The sequence below is a fragment of the Mauremys reevesii genome, linkage group 6, assembly GCF_016161935.1.
Source record: "Mauremys reevesii isolate NIE-2019 linkage group 6, ASM1616193v1, whole genome shotgun sequence".
NCBI lineage: Eukaryota > Metazoa > Chordata > Testudines > Geoemydidae > Mauremys > Mauremys reevesii.
This window is the reverse complement of record NC_052628.1, coordinates 88,625,958-88,647,099: the sequence shown is the minus strand read 5'-3', so window position 1 is coordinate 88,647,099 and position 21,142 is coordinate 88,625,958. Positions and strand designations below refer to the sequence as shown.

At 44.3% G+C, this 21,142-nt stretch overlaps 1 protein-coding gene across 1 annotated transcript; it reads left to right on the top strand.

Moving 5' to 3' along the window:
* Nucleotides 1-535: 535 nt before the first annotated feature.
* On the top strand, nt 536-6,058 carry KCNV2 (potassium voltage-gated channel modifier subfamily V member 2). Its single transcript, XM_039545916.1, has 2 exons — nt 536-1,990; nt 5,772-6,058. The coding sequence occupies exons 1-2, from the start codon at nt 536-538 to the stop codon at nt 6,054-6,056; spliced, it is 1,740 nt and encodes a 579-aa protein (XP_039401850.1). The 3' UTR covers nt 6,057-6,058.
* Nucleotides 6,059-21,142: the final 15,084 nt, after the last annotated feature.

The window sequence follows — 21,142 nt, the reverse complement described above, 5'->3', positions numbered from 1 at the left end:
TTTTATTACTATTATGGAACATTCAGACAATCTGTAGCTGTGTCTGGTGAAAGGCATCAATACTGTTCCCTATTTCCCCATTACCCCCCTTTTTCACGTTCAGAATATCCTATGCACATACAAACTGGGGGTTGGGAAATGCCCTTTTTTTTATTAGCAATAAAACTCTGTCTTTTTCTCCTGATTATCCACAGATTTATGGATCCATAATCATTCACGTCACAGACTCAGGGAGCCAGGGCTGAAACAGGATAATAGCCTTTAAATCCCCTTCTCTAAGCACTCAGATCTTCCCTGTCAGCAAGATTAAAGCGGTCAACAGCAGTCCCCATGTGTCTGTATCCCAGCCTGAGCTTTAACAACAACTGGAGCGGCGGCTGGACAGTAGAGAAATGTGAAACTGCAGCTGTGTTTGATGCTCCAGAGGGAAAGAAAGAAGCATTGTTTGTGTCAGTGCTGGTGGCAGTGGGGCCTGGTGTTAGTTCCTCAGTCAGGTGGAGGCAAAGGAAGGAGAGGAGGAGGAGAGAGAAGCATCATGTTGAAGTTTAACCAAAGGAGACCGTTCCCATTCTCAGACTGTAAAGGAAGGAAAGGAGCTGCAACAAGTATTGTTCCCCCAGAAACCAATGCAGGAGAGGAGAAAGAAATAATGCGCTCTCAGATGAAGAGTGGGGTTTCTGCTACTGCTACATGGGCCTCTCAGGCTGTGCTGCCTGTGGGAACTGAGGGGAACTACCACTATTATGTGGATGAGGAGGAGGAAGAAGAGGAGGAAGATGAAAGGCAGCAGCAAAATTCCTCTCAGGAGGGAAGCAAGTTCTCGACACCCTTTCCCAACCCCCCTGCCTTCTCCTCCAGAGCAGCAGCATCTGCTTCTTCCATGCTGAACATAAATGTAGGTGGCAAAAGTTACCGCCTCACCTACCAGGCAGTGGCCATCTACCCCAAGACCCGTCTGGGCCGCTTGGCCACTTCCACCGATCGCAGTCGCCAGCTGGGTCTGTGCGATGACTATGCCGTTCAGGGGGATGAGTACTTCTTTGATCGGGACCCCACTGTCTTCCAGCTGGTCTACAACTTCTACGCCTCTGGAGTGCTGCGGGTGCGAGATGAGCAGTGCCCACTCAGCTTCCTGGAGGAGCTGAGCTACTGGGGGGTGCGGCTCAAATATACGCCACGCTGCTGCCGCATCTGCTTCGAGGAGCGGCGTGATGAGCTGAGCGAGCAGCTGAAGGTTCAGCGGGAACTGCGTGCTCAAGCAGAGTCCCAGGAGAGTGAGCAGCTCTTCCACCACATGCGCTACTATGGCCCTCAGCGCTGGCGCCTCTGGAACCTAATGGAGAAGCCCTTCTCCTCTGTCAGCGCCAAGGCTATGGGGGTGGCTTCCAGCCTTTTTGTACTCATCTCTGTGGTGGCACTGGCTCTCAACACCGTGGAGGAGATGCAGCAGGTGGACAGGAAAAGCGGAGAGAGTCGCCCTATGCTGGAGCACGTTGAGACACTGTGCATCGCCTTCTTCACCCTGGAGTATCTGCTGCGGCTGGTCTCCACCCCAGACCTGCGCCGCTTCGCGAGCAGCCCCCTCAATGCCGTGGATCTCATTGCCATCCTCCCACTTTACCTCCAGCTGCTGCTGGAGTGCTTTGCCGATGACGATCAGCCTCGGGGCCGGGGCTCTCAGCACGAGCATGACATTGAGAAGGTGGGACGGGTGAGCAAAGTAGGACAAGTGCTGCGCATCATGCGCCTGATGCGGATCTTCCGCATCCTCAAGCTTGCCCGGCACTCCACAGGCCTGCGCGCCTTCGGCTTTACCCTGCGCCAGTGCTACCAACAGGTGGGCTGCCTCTTGCTCTTCATTGCCATGGGCATCTTCGCCTTCTCCGCCATGGTCTACTCTGTGGAGCACGACGTCTCCAGCACCAACTTCACCAGCATCCCCCATGCTTGGTGGTGGGCTGCTGTAAGTAAATGCATTGCACTTTGCCAGGTAGCCATCGCTCCCTCCCCTGCTAGAGTTGCTGCCTGTCTTGAAAACAGGAGAGCCGGCCCAGATTTGTGAACATCTGTTCTGAATTCTGAGCTTTGCTTTTACCGGACATGTGCTCACACACACACACTCACCTCTGCTGCAAGCTTACATCAGTTACTGCATCAGGGGATAATCAGTGAAGCAGAGCTGGAAGTCGGTGGCTATGCCACACACTCCCGCTTCCACTGCTGCTCATTAAAGAAAGGGGGAGGACTTGTATGTGGGTGAGGGAAGTGTATGATTTCTTTCTAGTGCCAGCATTGCAGAGAAGTGGGTCTGTGCCATGATACATATATTGTATAGGATTTTTTTCCCTTTTTTGGGGGAGTTTGTAAAAGGCTGTGCTGTGCTGACCCAGCATGACAAAAGCTTGTTCCGATTTCATTACTCAACATTTAAATCCTCCAACTTTATGGGAGTTGAAGTAGCTGCAGATGCCTGGCCTCATAAAATATTTTATAATGGGCAGTTGTCCAACAGTAGGTGGCATCTCTACAATACACTCAAAATGGCATTTGGTTGTTATTTATACAATACCAGTGGCAGACAAAAATAGATCAGGTGGGGTCTGAATGGCTCAAAGGATTGGTAATTGGATACAGAGCCTTTTGTATCTAGGTCACTAGTTTCAATCTAGTATAGGTCAGTAGTGACAGGAAGTTGGTGACATGACATTTCATGGCTGTTTAGGAGGAATGAGTAGGTGGTCTCAGGCTAGTTCCTAGTGTGAGCAGAGGTTTATATTGCAAAATCACCAGTGGCATGGTTGCTGGTGGTCTTAGCTGAGAAGCCTGAGACCTGGAACCTGAGGGACCTTTTCATCTTTAGCATTTACCCTTGTGGATGAGGTTTGAGGCACAGGGGCAAGTCTGCACAGGGAACCTTTCACAGCCATTGCCCGTGCTGTACTTGTGACTAAACAGAGGACTTCAGTCTGTTGCACAGCATTTCCCAAAATGTGGGACGCACTGTCTTAGGCTGAGCCAGGGCCCATTTGCACTGACATGGGGCAGTACAGGTTTTCCACATACTGCCCTACTATCACGGCAGGGTTGAAGGCTGGCATGATTGCTTTCATTTTCCTGAGGTGGGGGCTCAAACTTCTGAAGTGTAGGAAAGGATTCCAATCCCAAATCTGTGCCACCTCCACAGAGTAATACAGTCACACAGAACCCTTACAGAGCACTAACATTATTGTTTCAAACAACAGAGATGTCCAAATGATTGTTCTCTCCTTAACAGTGACCTGCAAAGGCTACAGCACCACCACTGACTTTACTCCTAGGTGCTGACTGAGTACTCCTAAAAGCCAAGCTAGGAGACCCTATGCATTAGCAGTGGCCCACAGAGCCTTTCTTCTCAGCCACAAAATTAAACATTCAGGGACTCAGTCTGGGGAGGAAGAGATTGTTCCTTTGCGAAGTGGTCTGCAGAATGAAAGAGTGAGAAGGCCACAGCTCTCTTGTTATTCTGTGATAGCTGTGGCAGAACAGCATGGTGCATGCTAGATTGTCAGCCTAGAGTGAGAAATAGACCGCATGGTAATATGGCTGGTGCTGAAAGAACAAAGGGCTCAAATCTCAGTTGCAGCCAGTATTGTCTGGGAGGAGCAGTTGTGGGAAGAAGGGGTGCAAAGGATCTGCTTGCAGTTACCTGATTCTAGGGCCAGTCCTAGCCCCAGTGCATCCTTAGGGCTACTCCTTTTTACAGCAGCTGACTCTGGCCTCTAAGGAGCCATGGGTCAGCTGAGAATAGCCAAACTGCAAGTGTGCTGGCCACATCCCTGACAGACTCCCCAGACTGTGGGCTACAGCCGTGCATTCTTTTCTGACTCTCTCCCAACTGTGGAAGCTCTCGCAGGGAAGACCAAGCTCCTTTCCAGCCCCTTTGCATCACTCCAGCTACCAGCAGAAAAATCTAGCACATAAGAGCAAGGGTTTGCAGGTCTGTCTTTAATGTGCAAATAGCAATTATGTGGCATGGCTCTCTTTTACCCCCATGCATTATAGGAAAAATTTAAGAGATTCAGATAAGTTAAATAGTGGATAGTTTTGTCAGTCACACACACAAATGATTATTTCCTCAAAATTCTCATGCATAAGACAAGAGTGAATGTAAGAGGACTAGACCCTTAGCACGGGATAATAACCTTGTAGGGGCTATGGTAGATATGTATCTTGCTTTCAACTAAGTATTTTAAGATATTGATCCTGTAGGATCATTCAATTCCAGTGACTGAAGTGCCGTTAAACCAAATGCCTAATGCTTTTTATGGTACAGGAAGCACCAGGTGCAGCCCTATGTAATCTACTGTTTCATTCATCTGAAATAACATTCTATCTAAATGGTGAGAGGCTGGCACACTGCCTGCCATAATGTTCAAAAATTAATTCAGTGCTATAATCACAAGAGTACTGGTCTGGGACTAAACCTTCCTGTTTTATCCATTTCTGCTAGCATGTTTATTATTCTCTCTCACTCTCACACACACACACACACACACACAAAATGTATGTAGTAGACGTAGACTGGTAATGCCTGCTTGGGATCTATGCTAGACCAAATGTTATTGGGGCGCTTGATGCAGTTCTAACTGTGGCAGTATTTCGTGTCAATGTAAAAGCCAGCATAACACCTCCACCATCGGTGTATAGTAAAGCAGGAAAAATATGCTACTGAATGAAGAAGGGCATTCATTAACGTCTCAGACGAGATATGGATAAAGCGATGGCAGGATTCAACTTTCACATAATATGGTGACGCCAAAAAAATTATTTTCTGAACTTTAAAAATGATTTCACTGAAACAGCTAGCGTTGTCACTGAGATCTGATGTCAAAAGGTTTCCCAGTACCAAAACTTCAGTTAAAACAACCAGGGCAGTCCTATGCACTCATCCACCATCCCCTCTGTGCCTGTAACATGGCAGAACGAGAGCAGGAAAGATAATCACTCACTTGCTGACTTACACTTCAAACAAAACAAACTTTTAAGCAGCTGAAAAGGCTCTTCATTATTTACACACTTCCTTAGTCTCCTTATTTTAAAAAAAGTCCATATTAAAATGAGCTGATGGACTGTTCTTCCCAGAGGCAAGTGTTTTAAAATGTATTTCACTGCTAGAGGACACACACCAGTCTGGGCCCTGCTCTTCACCACATTTACCACTTTATTCACCAGACAGGTAAAGGTAAAAGTCAGCACGCACACACGTGCACACACACACACACTTCACCCCCAAGTTATTGGGCTGAAGTGAATGGGGGTGGGGTGAGGACCAGTCCATTCCTTAAAAACAGGGTAAGGGCACACGGCTGCCGTGCAGCTTCAACCCAGCCTCTACTGCAGCTAGTTGCACAGAGTGGTAGGGTTACTGGATGGGTCAGGTCATAAATCTGTGTCCACTCCCTTGGACCTAACACACATGACCATCTATGCAGACCTGCCTGTGGTTGGCTCAGGGGTGCTGTCTGCAGCACACAGCAGACTCTGGAGGACTTCCTAATGACAATAGTGGGGTTAATTATTTAAGGATAGCTTTTACACTTAGGGATGGTACCCGGTGGGTGGGGGGAGGCAGGGACAATGTAGAGCCAGTGTGTAATAATTCAGGCTTTTAGTATACAAGTGATCAAAATATCTTAACTGTGTTGAAAAGCTGTAGCCCCAGCTGGCTAGATTAAAGAAAGGTATGTGCGCTCCTCTGTTTGGATAATGAATTACTATTGATTTGCCTATAGGTCAGCATCTCTACAGTGGGCTATGGTGACATGTGTCCAGAAACTCACCTCGGGTGCCTGTTTGCTTTCCTCTGCATTGCTTTTGGAATAATTCTGAATGGAATGCCCATCTCCATCCTCTACAATAAATTCTCAGACTATTACAGCAAACTGAAGGCCTATGAATATACAGCTGTAAGGAAGGAAAGAGGCAAGATTAACTTTACACGAAGAGCCAGGAAGAAAATGTCCGAGTGCTATGGAGAAGGCCCAACCCATTATTTACCAAGGCCTAGATACAATTAATACTCCAGGGACTATAAAGGGACAGAGGAGCGCAAGGGGAAAGCCGAGAAAACACTATCACAACGGATCACCCAAGTCAAATAAAGATAAAGCCACAGCTCTAAAAGGAATAAGAAAATACTGAAAATGAATCTCAAGCTTTTGTCTTTTAAAAAAATTACAGATTTTACTACAGTTTCTTCTCAGCTTCTTTTTGCTTATGCTCATTATTACAGCAGCAATGCACCTGGTTTCTATGTGTGATGCCAGTATCGATGGCGCTCGCTGAATTAGCCAGTCAGAGACTCTAAGTTGTACAGCTGACTCAGGGCTGTAATGCCATGCCCGATACACATCCTACAATAATGACCCACCATGGCCAAACCAAAGGCAACTGAGTCTGTTCCCATGCAGTGGCTGCTACTCAGCAATAGGCAGGATGACTCTTGCCTCAAAAATTAAACAGCTGTAGAAGGGGGAAAAGGCAATATATTTGCTGTGCAGAAATAGGTTAGGTATTAGGTTTTTAAACATGGAGCGGACACAGATAGTATGTACCCGCTATAGCTACATCAGTTGCTTTCACATATAAACAATGTCTTGCTTAGGTTTTTGGACATTATTTGTGCTATAACACATAGTTCATGGTTCGATTTGCCAATATTATTTTGTAATGCAGCCTTGCAAAATTGTACTTGCTCAGAGCGAGTAACTTTAGGCGTGAGAAAAATGTTGACTTTATTCTTTTTGGTTTTGTTTTTTCCATTAATATCCTCCATAATGGCAAAGAACTGGTGAGTAAGTTTGGGTAAATGTTTGTGATAGATTTCCAAGCTCATTTTAATGCAAAAATCTGCTTAAGAATGAAGCTGTAAACTAAATGTATTTTATATGAACAACAGTGTTTAATGTGAATATCTTCTATTAGTGTGTTAAGAACAATATGGGTTAGTTGTGGTTCAGATCTAAGTTCAAATAAAGTTCTGAAAAACAGCCAAAATGGAGTGAGAGGAACATAAGAACGGCCATACTGGGTCAGACCAAAGGTCCATCTAGCCCAGTAGCCGGTCTTCTGACAGTGGCCAACGCTAGGTGCTTCCGCAGGAATGAACAGGTAATCATCAAGTGAGCCATCCATTGGTGCCCATTCCCAGCCTCTGGCAAACAGAGGCTAAGAACACCATCCCTGCCCATGAGAAGGGAAAGGACATGGTTAGCTAACAGGGCATGTTCATCCTCAGGATTTTATCAACAGGTCTTCCAGTAGTTTTGAAAATATAATAGTAAGACAAGAAGCATTTGAATTTGTTTCAATATTGATAAAATCATAATAAATGGAGATATGAGTATACATTGATCCTCTTGATAGAATTATGTACATACTGAGGATCTAATTCTGTCACCCCAGGTCACATTCAGTAGTATTTTATTCCATGAGAACATCATTTGAAATCAGTGGGATTATTTGCATAACAAGGTCTATCTAATGCCCAGTGGTTTGAGCATTGGCCTGCTAAACCCAGGGTTGTGAGTTCAATCCTTGAGGGGGCCACTTAGGGATCTGGGGCAAAAATTGGTCCTGCTAGTGAAGGCAGGGGGCTGGACACAATGACCTTTCAAGGTCCCTTCCAGTTCTAGGAGATTGGTATATCTCCATTTATTACCTTTATTAGTAAGCATAGCAGAGTCTGACTCTAAATTAGCTATAGCCAAAAATCAAGTGGTTTCATTGTTTTAGTTCACTGGGAACATAATTTTCTACATAAGAAAAGCAGGGGGGCGCTCTGCCTGCGGGAGGTCCGCAGACAAACCCCCGGAGGCAGCCTGCCTGCCGTGCTTGGGGCGGCAAAATCCCTAGAGTCGCCCCTGCTCATGTCCTCCCGGCCATTGTGTGTAAGCTCATCGATAAGGGCCAATTCGGTAGGTGAGCTCTGAGCACACTTTCTGGATCAGATTCAGGCTCCACGGGTAGAGCCCTGCAAATCCGCAGGTATCTGCTTTATATCCGTGAACTGTTTCTGCAGATACCACCAGTGCAGATGCGGCTTCAAATTTTGTATCCCTGCAGGGGTCTGATGGTAAGAGCCAGGCGGGCAGCTGTGAAGAACCATGGCGCAGATCCTCCACCTGCCCTCAGCAGAGGGCCTGTGGGAGGCAGGGACACAGGCCGGGGGCTGCTCGAGCTCTCCACCCAGGACAGGGGGAGGGGCCCCACCAGCTCCACACAGCTGCCCACCCACCCACCTCTTATCATGGCCAGGCTCTGGCTCTGAGTCTCTTCCCCACCCTGGCTGGAGCCCAGTAGGGGAGGGCTGCGCTGGCAGCTGTGGGGAGCCTGGATCCCTCCACTTGTCCTGGGTGGGGGGACAGGGACACAGGCTGGGACCTGCTCAGGCCCATCGCCCAGGCAGGTGGAGGATCCTCCACGGGCACAGCTCCCCACCCGGCTCTTATCATGGCCAGACTGTGGCACTGAGCCACCCCCCCGGAGCCGGGTTGGGGAAAGCCATGTGGGGAACCTGGGTCCCTTGCCCTAGGTGGGATGGGGCTGAGGAGCAGCAACACTAGGCGGGGAGGCTAGGGGCAGGGATAGGGGTCAGGGGCCGCTCCCCACCCCCACCCCCCACCCAAGGCAGGCGGGTCTACCACAGCTCCCTACAGCTGCCGGTGCATCTCTCCCTGACCAGGCTCCAGGGAGGGGGGATGCCTCAGAGCCTCAATCTGGCCCCGGTGTAGAGCCCTGCAAATCAGCGGCAATCCACATATGCAGATATCTGCAGATAATTTTTGCGGATCGAATGTGGATACACAGGCTAATTAGGCAGAGGAATTAGCACTTAGGCGCTTAAATCCTTGTGTGAATCTAGCCCTAGGTGCATACATATAAAAAGTCTTCATTATTCTTACCTCCTCTTCCACGTTCACAAAGGCTTCCATGTGTGTCCTCAGTGCACTAAGCTTACTAAAATGGAAGTCAAGTACTGAATGTCAAGGATCTTAAAATCATCCAGTGCAGCCTTGGTTATTTAGACACCATGAGGATAATAGTAGTTGGATAACCAAAGGAATGTTCAATGCACGTACTAGACATGAGAGGAAATACTAGGAGGGGCAGAGCATAAGACCTTAGCTAGAAGTCCTTGTTTTGTGGAACAGGGAGTTTGGGATAGTTAAGGGTTTTTTTCATGGCATTGTGAAATTAAAATTCTGTCCTCTTAATGTGCCATGTTTGAGTTTCTTGCATTTTAAGCAATTACAGATACTAATGAGCCCTTGAGGGAGACCAAATATACATTCTTTCTGTATGTTTCAATGCAGGTTTAGTGAAGATCTTGACTCCAGTATTCAAGGGAGCAGTCAGTGTTCAAGATGGACTGGTCTCATCTATTAGAACAATTAATTATTGTTTCCCCCTCTCCCTTATTTTAGCCCTGCAGGATTAAAAGGCAAGGCAGATCTCCCAAGTATCAGCCCCCAACATTAAGGATTAAAAGAAAGCCGCATTGGAAAGAGCTTTTGCGAAGATGCTTGTCTAAAAAGATCATCATGCTGTAGATACAATTAAGCATCTAAGTTTATTTTTCTAATGTAGAAATATAGCTGTTGAAGGGTCAACCAAAGAATAATAATTTAATGGGAATCTGGTACTATTCCCGTGCCTCCAAGGCAAGTAGTAATTTTTATCTTAAACTAGGCAGTTTTAGGTTTAAGAATCATAAAAAAAGTTCTCTAATAAAGTTCAAATTTTTAAAAAATGAATGGACTTTATTAAAACCCAAGATAATGGAAACTGCTTCTGCTCACTTCAGATGGCTTTAAAAAGATCTTTAGCTGTTTTGATAACTGAGTTTGTCCTATTATTTGGTACCCTAAAATATCTATTAAGATAAGTATGCTTATCTGTTATTTACATAACCTTTCTTAACTTCCTTATTCAATTGTAGAGAAATTGCACAGTTTATAATAGTCATTCAGGACTTTAGCATGGATTGGTAAATGAACAGTCAGAGGCACTAGGTTGTTGTTTTTTTAAATGTATTTTGGAACATGTAATTTAAAATAATTTAATAAAAATAGTTTGAGTAACCTAAAAATAATCCAGGTGTCCTTAGATAGGGGATTACCAAACACCTCATTATAAAGCTACGACAGTTGATGTTCAGTTCCACTCCATAAAGTGATTTTGTAAGAACAGCAGTGTGAGGTTCCATATTTACTGCCTCAGTAAATTTCACATCTAGTTTGCTCAGTTTACAAGCAAAAGAATTTTTTCCTCCCTTAACTGCTGCCCATGCAAACCCAGGCTGGGATCTGAAAGTCAAGTTGTGTTCTTTCCTTCCCATCCATCGTTACCAGTAATAAAGATTCTGCACACTAAGTTTTCTCTTCATTGTGTAACCCTATGGCTTCATTGGTTTTGGTAGGTGAAACTGGCTGGAATATGTTCATTGCTAATTGACCCGCGGCCACTGGGAGCTGCAGGCGGCTGTGCCTGCAGACTGTCAATGTAAACAAACTGTCTCGTGTCCTGCTAGTGGATTACCGTGACAGGCCTCAGGTTGCCCACCACTGCTTTAAGGCAACAGCATATGCTGGAAGCAGGTTGAAACCATAACTAAGAGCACTGCACGGTTAACGCCCGATTTTAGCCTACCCCACTAATGTCCATTCAGAAAACCTTATGACCTGGGTTTGGAGATGCTTTAAGCCAAGGGTTTGCACAACAAACATTTTGGTGGCCTCAGAGTGTGGCCCCCAACTCTTGCTGGTGGCCACTATGATAATTTTTCCTAAAACACTTAATTAACTTTAGAAAAAACAAACATATACATGTCCAAATCATTGTAATCTATCTATGTAGGGGTTTTTTGCAGACTCAATAATAAAAATAATGTACAGTTGTCTCTGTTAGTTACTAGATCTAAACAGAATAGAAATGTAGATTAGGTGCTTTGCATGGTCTTGTCTTATTGTTTCTTTTGCTTTTATTGGTTGCATTTTTGTTTTAGACTTGCTAGCTAGTAAGTCTGCTTCTGTAAAAAATGATATATTTATGTTTATTAATATCATTTTTCACAGCAACAGACTTGTTAGCTAGCTGAGAGGCAATGAAATGTGATATTTACAAACATCACTTTTCACAGCAGACTTACTCAGCCCAGGCAAGCTGGGGCACAAATTAAGGGCTTGTCTACACTACCCGCTGGATCAGCAGGCAGCGATCAATCCAGTGGGGTCGATTTATTGCATCTAGTATAGACGCAATAAATCGATCACTCAGTGCTCTCCCGTCGACTCCGGTACTCCACCAGAACGAAGAGCTCAAGCAGAGTTGATGGGAGAGCGTCACCTGTCAATTTACAGCAGTGAAGACACCATGGTAAGTAGATCTAAGTACGTCAACTTTAGCTACACTATTCATGTAGCTGAAGTTGCGTATCTTAGATCAACCCTGTGCGGTAGTGTAGACAACCCCTAAGCCTTGAATGAGGAGGTAGGGAGGGAGGCAGTGGGGTCAGGGGTGATGGGGTGGACGGGGGATGGAGCCCACCTGGCCCTGCGGCTGGGAGCCCAAGCCTGTGGATTGAGCCTGCCTGGAGCCTGCTGCCTGCCACCTCCAGAGCTGAAGCCAGAAGTCAGAGCCCCATCGTCCCCAGAAAGGCAGGGAACTCACACCAGCTGTCTGCTGCTCTGGTGTTTATGGCTCCGGGATGGGGGGGACGGGCAATGCTGTCCTTCCCCCGAATCACTGACTCTGCTTTAACTTAGACTGGAACACACATGTTGCAGTGACGGCACAGGAGAAAATCCCTCTAGTGCTGATAGACCTCCAAAATCCTTCCAACAATTCCCCAATGAAAGGCAGAGACATTCTCCTGCAATTGGCACAACTGACTGGGAAAGAATCATAGAGCATCTCAGCATAAAGAACCATGGGATATGCCCACAGCTATGTGAGTGTGGGCAGAAACAGTGAGGACACAGGAACCAGGCAGGACTTTGCAGTGGAGACACTCACCACTGGGCTAGGGCTAGCCCAGGTGCCAATCACTCAAGTTAACTGTGGAGTGTAGATATAACCAAAGAGTCAGATCCTGCAACAGAATCGATATGAGCATATCCCTGTGCCTGCCTGGAGCCCCACTGAAGTCAAGGGGACTCCATGCGGGGGCAAGAGTCTGCTCAGGTAGATCTAGTGCCTGGATCCTGTCCTCAGTGCTTAAAACATAGCAGCCTTTTAAAATATTTTTTTATATACTGGATAAACAAAAGAAAAAATGTTCTGACAGGTCAGGAAGATTTGCTTTATACAATATCTTATGATCATGTACACTTAGCTATAACACTGACTGTACTGGCATGGGGATGCTGTCCCCATCTTATTGCACAGGGCTAGGGCAGGAGTTCCTGGAGGATATTATTTAGGCAAAGTATTTTGTGTTGAGAACAGTGGACAACTGTCATCAAAAGCTTAATGGGCGAGAGTGTCTGATTTCCCTCTTCTGCCACTACGCCTGTCCTGCTAAAACAGAAGACAAATACATGAGCCGAGTAGAACTGCTTGCTTACTTTACTAATAAATACTTCAGTAATAAGACTATGTATCAACTTACAAGAGACACATTTACCAGCAGCAGCTCCACTTAAAGTCCCTGTTCTGTAGTTATTCAATCAGTGGTGACACTACTAAAAAGTAACGTTTTAACCTGCATTGTGAAGTCCGCAGCGTTACCACACTGAACTAGATGAACCCTCAGTCTAATTCTATATACATTACACCAGAGATGAATTTCCCCATTCTTTTTACTTGCATAAGACAATGTCAATACTAAATACTTCCCACTGCACAAACAGCACTGATTCTAGGCACCGGTCCCAGGGAACTTCAGGGATTTGTTTAATATTCAGCTTGCATGTTTCAAAAAGACCAGTGAATGTTTTTACAATTTCACTGCCATTTTTCCCCTTTAAGGCCAGGGCCCACACATTCCAAGTTTAAAAGGAAGTGTAGATAAAATAAGAAAGTGCCAAAACCCAATTAACAAAACAAAAAACACCACCATCACCACAACTGACCAGTGAATGAGGGCACAAGCTAAAGTTACTTTAACGGTAGGTTGGACGTACTAAGCTTTAGACCAGCTTCACTAATCTTCATCTTTTTGCTGATGGGATTAACAGGCAGCGAACAATGCACATTCTCAAAATCACAAACATGTGTTTCTCTGCTTTAAAACAAGATATGGCTGGAGCCAAATGGCAAGCTCAGGAGCTGTAATGGAATGGTGGATCAGAAAGCCAAAATGAGCTGGCTTTCTGGATAAATTCTTATTTCGCTGCATGGGGGCTATATGAATTTGTAAGTCTCCATGCTCTGGAACCAGTACAAAATCCTTTATGACAGTGTTGATTTAATGTAAAATCTCTTATCTGCTCTCCCAAGCACCCAGCATGCAAAATGCAGTGCTTTTAGCATCCATTGCTCAGACAAATTATGCCTCTCTGAACACTTTCGATGGCTACCTCGTCTTCTGCGTCAAGCTCAGCCTTCTCATCCTCCCCTTCAGAGTTCTGACCCGCTACATCTCTGCTCTCTTGTCCCCTTTGCTACCATTCTACCACATCACTCCCTTGCCTCTGTGCTGCCTTCCGTGCTGCTTTCTGTGCCTGAAATGACATCCCTGACCCAAAGCGCCAGGTGCCAACTCCTCTCCTCATTCAAACCCCTCCTTAAAGTTCACCTCATTCACAAAGCCCACCAATGCTAATGTCAATAACAATGCTGACAAGCAACCTAAAAACATGGCTCTCTAAACTAGAACCATCCCCTAGACCAGTGGTTTTCAAACTTTTTTCCTGCAGATCCAGCTGAAGAAAATTGTTGACACCCATGACCCAACGGAGCTGGGGATGAGGGGTTTGGGGTGTGGGAGGGCTCAGGGCTGGGATGCAGGGGTGAGGGCTGTGGAGTGGTGCCAGGAATGAGGGGTTCAGAGTGTGGGAGAGGGCTCTGGGCTGGAGGTGCAGGCTCTGGGGTGGGACTGGGGATGAGGATGAGGAGTTTGGGGTGCAGGAAGGGGTTCCAGGTTTGGGGGGGCTCAGGGCTGGGGTAGGGGATTGGGGCATGGACTTACCTCGGGTGGCTCCCAGTCAGCGGCGCAGCCGGGGTGCAGAGGCAGGCTTCCTGCCTGTCCTGGCACTGCAGACTGGGCTGCACTCCAGAAGCAGCCAGCAGCAGGTCCAGCTCTTGCTTGCAGACACCACCCCCCCATTTCCCATTGGCCGGGTGCTCGGGCGAGGGCAACACATGGACTTGTGCCCCCCCCCCCGACCTAGAAGCCGCTTCTGGGGCATGGAATGGTATTGAGAAAAGTAGGCACTAGCCTGCCTTAGCTGGGTAGCACTGCCGATGGGACTTTTAACGTCCCGGTCAATGGTGCTGACTAGAGCGACCCAGTGCCTGACATGTGGCGATCCAGTCCTGGGTCACGACCCTGCTCACTTTGGGTGTGATTTATGTTTTCGTTTGTTTAGGCTCTCAAGCTATTTCATATTAGGGACTACATTTTAAGATACAGACCCCTGCATGGACCTTGCCTATACTGGGAAAAACACCATGTTAAAATTAGGGCTGTCAAGGGATTAAAACAATTAATTGTGATTAATCGCATTGTTAAACAATAATAAAATAGCATTTATTTAAATATTTTGGATGTTTTCTACATTTTCAATTATATTGATTTCAATTACAACACAGAACACAAAGTGTACAATGCTCACTTTATATTTATTTTTTATTACAAATATTTGTGTTATAAAAAACAAAATAGTACTTTTCAATTCACCTCCTACAAGTAATGTAATACAATAACCTTATCATGAAAGTTGAACTTACAAATGTTGAATTATGTACAAAAAATAACTGCATTCAGAAATGAAACAAACAATGTAAAATTTCAAAGCCTACAAGTCCACTCAGTCCTACTTCTTGTTCAGTCAAATCGCTAAGACAAACAAGTTTTTTACATTTACAGGAGATATTGCTGCCTGCTTCTTGTTTACAAGGTCACCTGAAAGTGAGAACAGGCATTCCCATGGGACTTTTGTAGCCCGTATTGCAAGGTATTTATGTGCCAGATATTCTAAACATTCGTATGCTCCTTCATGCTTCAGCCACCATTCCAGAGGACATGCATCCATGCTCGTTAAAAAATGTGTTAATTAAATTTGTGATGGAACTCCTTGGGAGATAATTGTATGTCCCCTGCTCTGTTTTACCCACATTCTGCCATATATTTCATGTTATAGAAGTCTCGGATGATGACTCAGCACATTTTAAGAACATTTTCACTGCAGATTGACAAAATGCAAAGACGGTACCAATGTGAGATTTCTAAAGATAGCTACAGCACTTGACCCAAGGTTTAAGAATCTGAAGTGCCTTCCAAAATCTGAGAGGGATGAGGTGTGGATCATGCTTTCAGAAGTCTTAAAAGATCAACACTCCAATGTGGAAACTACAGAATCCGAACCACCAAAAAAGAAAAACAACCTTCTGCTGGTGGCATTTCTCACTTTCTGGTGATACTGTAAATAAGTGGGCAGCATTATCTCCTGTAAATGTAAACAAACTTGTTTGTCATAGCAATTTGGCTGAACAAGAAGTAGGACTGAGTGGACTTGTAGGCGCTGAAGTTTTACATTGTTTGGTTTTGAGAGCAGTTATGTAACAAACAAACAAAAAAATCTACATTTGTAAGTTGCACTTTCATGATAGATTGCACTACTGATTATAACTGAAATCAATATATTTGAAAATGAGTAGAAATACATCCAAAAATACTTAATAAATTTCAATTGGTATTCTATTAACAACGCGATTAAAACTGAGATTAATTGCGATTAATTTTTTAAATCGCGATTCATTTTTTGAGTTAATCACGTGAGTTAACTGTGATTATCAACAACCCTAATATAAAACTAAATATTTTCCCCACTATACTGTTTAAATCTGAATGTATAGTACTATAGTAAATGAAACAATGAATTCATACTAGTCTTTTGGGTAATGTTGATCAGTAGCTTGGCTCTTGAATCACTGAGGTCTGAGTATCACTGAACTAGAAGGAGAATCATTTTTCCTCTGGCTAGGTGTTTTAACACAAATAAGAGCTCTAAATTCCTGAAATATTCTTGTGAGTTATACATTTTCTACTGTATTAGAAAAACAATAGTTAACCGTACACACTGAATATTGGCAATATTGTAAGTTACATTATTTAACATATGTAATATGAGTGGCTTACCAGGTACAATATTTCAGAGAGGGAAGAACAAGGAAATACTATCAAAATCCTTTTTATACTCAAGGTCTTTTAATCACCATGTCTATCAATCTCCATCTCCACACAAAGGAGGTCCCACAGCAGATGAGGAAATTAACAACATGGTGTCTGTTAAATTAGTTTCACCAGGGATCAGGAAAAATTATTCCCCCCCCCATGTCAAATACTTTTTCTTTATAAGTAATTTATTATTTACATATTCCATATGACTAGTTCCTTAACCCTCAAAAAAGACTTTCATAACAGATGTGAAAATCTTCCTCCCCATCTCAGACAGTCATGAGGCCTGGTCTACACTGGGGGGTGGGGGTGGGGGGAGAATCGATCTAAGATACACAACTTCAGCTATGAGAATAGCGTAGCTGAAGTCGACGTATCTTAGATCGACTTAGAATCACTTATTCTACGTCCTCGCAGTGTGGGATCGACGGCCGCTGCGCCCCCGTCGACTTTGCTTCCACCTCTTGCAGAGCTGGAGTTCAGCAGTCAACGGGAGAGCCATCGGGGATCAATTTATCGCGTCTATACGACACATGATAAATCGATCCCCGATAGATCGATCACTACTCGCCAATCGGCGGGTAGTGTAGATGTACCCTCAGTTTTCAGAGGTGTTGTGTGACATTAACAGAAGTTTGACCTGTTTCTTTTGTGAAAACAGTAGAAATTTTAGCATAATCATAACATTTTATTGCAGTGCCCAGAGGCCCCTTCATGTTAGCTGCTGCAAACACATGGTAAGAGACAGTCCTTGTTCCAAAGAGCTTGCACTCCAACTTTACTTGGTAGCTGCCAGTAGACGTTCTAATAAAAACCAAACCCTCAAAAACAAAAACAAACTTCAAGCCATGTGGTCATATTTGCATGGGATACAAATGGAGGAATAACCTAATAGGAATTCAGGAGAAAGAATTGAGTGAAAGAATTGTGTTTCACAGAGAAACAAGATATGAGAAATATATAATCAAATTATGAATCAAATAACAGCAATCCGTTTTAGCGGCATTAGGATAATTTTGAGGCGGGGGAGAAAAATATAGGGGGATGTTCAGGCAGAGGTACTGGTATATGGAAGTGAAGAAAGTAAAGACCAGCCAGGATATTGTAAGCAAATATTCGTATACAACTTTGCAATTCAACCTACCAGCAGTTATCTTTAGTGGTATCTTATTTTCTCTAATGCCTGTAAGTTCTCTGTACAGAGAAATATTCATATATGCCAGAAACTTTTCTTTGATTGTGAGGCTGTTGAGGAAAGTAGCTAACGATCAATCTGACTGAAGGAGCCTTTTCTATTATTCCATCATTGCTATCATTAGCACTCCATCACAAATGCTGCTACATGTTTCCATCAGGTTTGTTATTTAGGGCAGTAACTAAGACTTTGGAAACACTTCATTGCAGTTTAAATTCATTATCTGACGCTAATTAAAATTATCTGTTTCACTGTCACAAGAGAAAATCCAGTTAGAGAAACTGATGAGTTGCAACAGTCCTTCAATAGCTGATCCTGGAGTGGATATGTGTCTACAAGTATGAACATTTTATGTTACTGCCAACTAGGTCTAATTGGGATTAACCTTTAAGTGTTTCCTACCATTTATAAGATTAAGTGGGATCAGAAAGAAGCATAGTCAGCACAGTACAGCCACATCAGTAGATATGAACTGAGATAATGGTGGAATCTCTTTGCTTTAATTGTGACATGCAAGTGTGCACTTCCAGGTTTAATTAACCTAATTATTGGGTAGGACTTGTGGTTTTTTTGTTTACATATTCACATCACAACAGAGTTCTTCACAAAGAAACTCCTCACTTAATATCATCCCAGTTAATGTTTCATTATGTTGCTGATCAATTAGAGAACATGCCAGTTTAAAACTGCGCAATGATCCCTTAAGTTGTTTGACAGCCGCCTGCTTTGTCCACTGATTGCAGAAAGAGCAGCCTGTTGGAGCTAGGTGGTGGGGGCTTGGAGCCAGGGTGGACTGACAGCCGTGCTATCAGCTCCCCTAAGTTCCCTGTGCAGCAGCCAGGTAGCAGGATACCAATTGCAGGCAGTTCTGCTGGCCAACCCCCACTGCCCTGTGCTGCTCCTGCCCTCTGCCTTGGAGCTGCTCCCGGGAGCCTCCTGCTTGCTGTGCTGGGTGGGGGAGAGGAAAAGGGGTGCTAATGTCAGGGTCTCCCCCTGCCCCCGCTCCTTTATCCCATTTCCACGGAGCAGGGCATGGGGGGGGGGGAAACACGACAGGGCTCAGGACAGAGGGAGCTTGCTGGCAGCAGCTGCTGTCTCAACTTGTTGATCTACTTAAAGTGGGGTCAGTGTACTTAAAGGAGGGTCAGTGTACATAAAGGGGCAATGCACATCTCTCTCACACACATACACATACGGTGTGTGTCTCTGTATCTTTCTGCCTTGCTGTCTCCCCTCCCTCCATTCGTGCTGCCTTGTAGAATGTGAGGCTATATTAACAATGTGTTAACCCTTGAGGGCTCAGCCGAGCGCTAGATCATTTAGCAGTAAGGCATTTCCTGGAAAATATCCCACCCTCTAACTCCATCACCTCAACCAAGCTTCACAATAATCATCATTTCCCTGGAACCTAACCCCCCGGTTTACATTAATTCTTACAGGGAAATTGGATGCGCTTAACATTATTTCACTTAAAGTCACATTTTTCAGGAACATAACTACAACGTTAAGCAAGGAGTTACTACATAGCGTGTTAATCTGTGAACAGGATAGTTGGAAAGCAAGAAAGATTTGCTTCTCATGAAGATTAAACAATATGTTTCATTTGTTTTAGGATGTGTGTATTAAACATAAAACTAGAAATTAATGCAGGGGTCGGCAACCTTTCAGAAGTGGTGTGCCGAGTCTTCATTTATTCACTCTAATTTAAGGTTTTGTGTGCCAGTAATACATTTTAACATTTTTAGAAGGTCTCTTTCTATAAATAAGGTACAAGTCGCTCTTTTACCAGAGAAATAATCTTTGTCTAGATCAGGGGTGGACTAACTTTTTGACCCAAGGGCCACATCTGGAAATAGAAATTGTATGGCGGGCCATGAATGCTCACAGAATTGGGGCTGGGGTGCGAGAGGGGGTGAGGGCTCTGGTTGGGGGTGCTGGCTCCAAGGTGGGGCCAGAAATGAGGAGTTCAGAGTGTGGGAGGGGACTCCGGGCTAGGGCAGAGGAGTATGGTGCAGGGGTTCAGGCTCCGGCTGGGGGTGCAGGCTCTGGCGTGGGGCTCAGGAGTTAGGGGTGCAGGAGGGTGCTCCAGGCTAGGAATGAGGGGTTCAGAGGACAGGAGGGAGATCAGGGCTGGGGCAGGAGATTGGGGAGCAGGGAGAGGCTCAGGGGTGCAGGCTCCGGGCGGAGCTTCTCTCAAACTAATTTGTCATGCATTTCAATTCAGTAACAGCTATACAATTTACAATCAATGTTATATTATTCATTATCTGAAACCAAAGGAAGTTATATTTTACCAGAAAACAATGGCTAAATATTTGCAGTTATAAATATAGCACATTTTTAATATACAGCCCTTCAACATTGCCGAAAGTTACAAGCCATTTCTGAGCCTGCACTACTGACTTATACGTTTAATATAAATACTTGCAGATACTATGTTACATTTCCTGAGTTATACGTTCATGTAATTAAAAGCTGCAATATTGCACAAGTATAGGAGGTTAAAAAAAAACCTGTCACAATGCAAATCTTAACCCTGAGTTTCCTCATTTTGGGGAGATTAAAACCTCAACAGTATTGCACTAACTATGGGCCCAGTGCTGCTCTCAGAAAAGTAAGTTACCATATTCCACAAATTTACTAGGAGCATGGATGGGCTCAAACACTAGGGCTTGGATCCTGCATGCCTTACTCTCAATGACTTCACTGAGACTGCTCACGAGAGCAAGTGCTCAAATACTAGCCAAGGATATATCCTATAAGGAAATGAATTAATCCTGTGCCAGATGTGATTACCCTGTGTTTTATGTCATATTTCTACATTCTGCTGTGCCAAAAGATTATATGCCTGTTGTGGTTGGCAGCACTGTACCTTTCTATTTTCTCAAGGCTAGTTAAAATTCATCAGCCAACAGTAATTGTAAGTAAATTAAATGTGTTCATTAAATTCATTTTTGTTTCCACTAAAAGGAGGAGACAAACAGAAAATTCCATTTGCTGAATACCTCAAATGTTAAGCTAAAAAAGCCTATGCTTAGTGGAGGAGTGAAGAAAAAGCATCTTGCTGGTAAGAAATCTGCATAACCCATTACAAATAACTATTGACCCCTTTCAGATCTATTTGAAAAGCCAAAGCAATTTTTGAGAACTACTATCAGGAGCTCTCTAACTGTGCGTGTCACATCCATCTCTGTTCAACAGGACAGGGCGGGATTTTGTTTTTGGTTTGTTTTTTTTTAAACAAGGCCAGCCAGATGGAGAAGATCATTATTAAGAACAGATGGATTTGTCCAGTAAATAAGAATATCTCCAGAAGAGATGTTTCAGTTTATACAGTAATTAGGTGATCACTTTTAAAAGAAGTAAATATAATTATTAGCAGTATAAATAGATTTTATACAAGATAATGGGAAAAACAAGCAGAGATTTAAATTTTTAGCTAGATGTTCAGATGTCTTTATAAGCTGTTATTAGTTTGCCGGAGCTTAAAATCCCCTGATGATGGATTCAGTGTCATTCAGGTTCTGAAACTAGAGACAACTGGATTTATGAGCAGAACAGCCAAA

What these genes read in the sequence shown, in the direction of transcription:
- KCNV2 (XM_039545916.1), top strand. Translation starts at nt 536, where the DNA reads ATGTTGAAGTTTAACCAAAGGAGACCGTTCCCATTCTCAGACTGTAAA. An exon ending in AATGCATTGCACTTTGCCAG is followed by an intron (nt 1,991 to 5,771) that starts GTAGCCATCGCT and finishes ATTTGCCTATAG; the next exon opens with GTCAGCATCTCTACAGTGGG.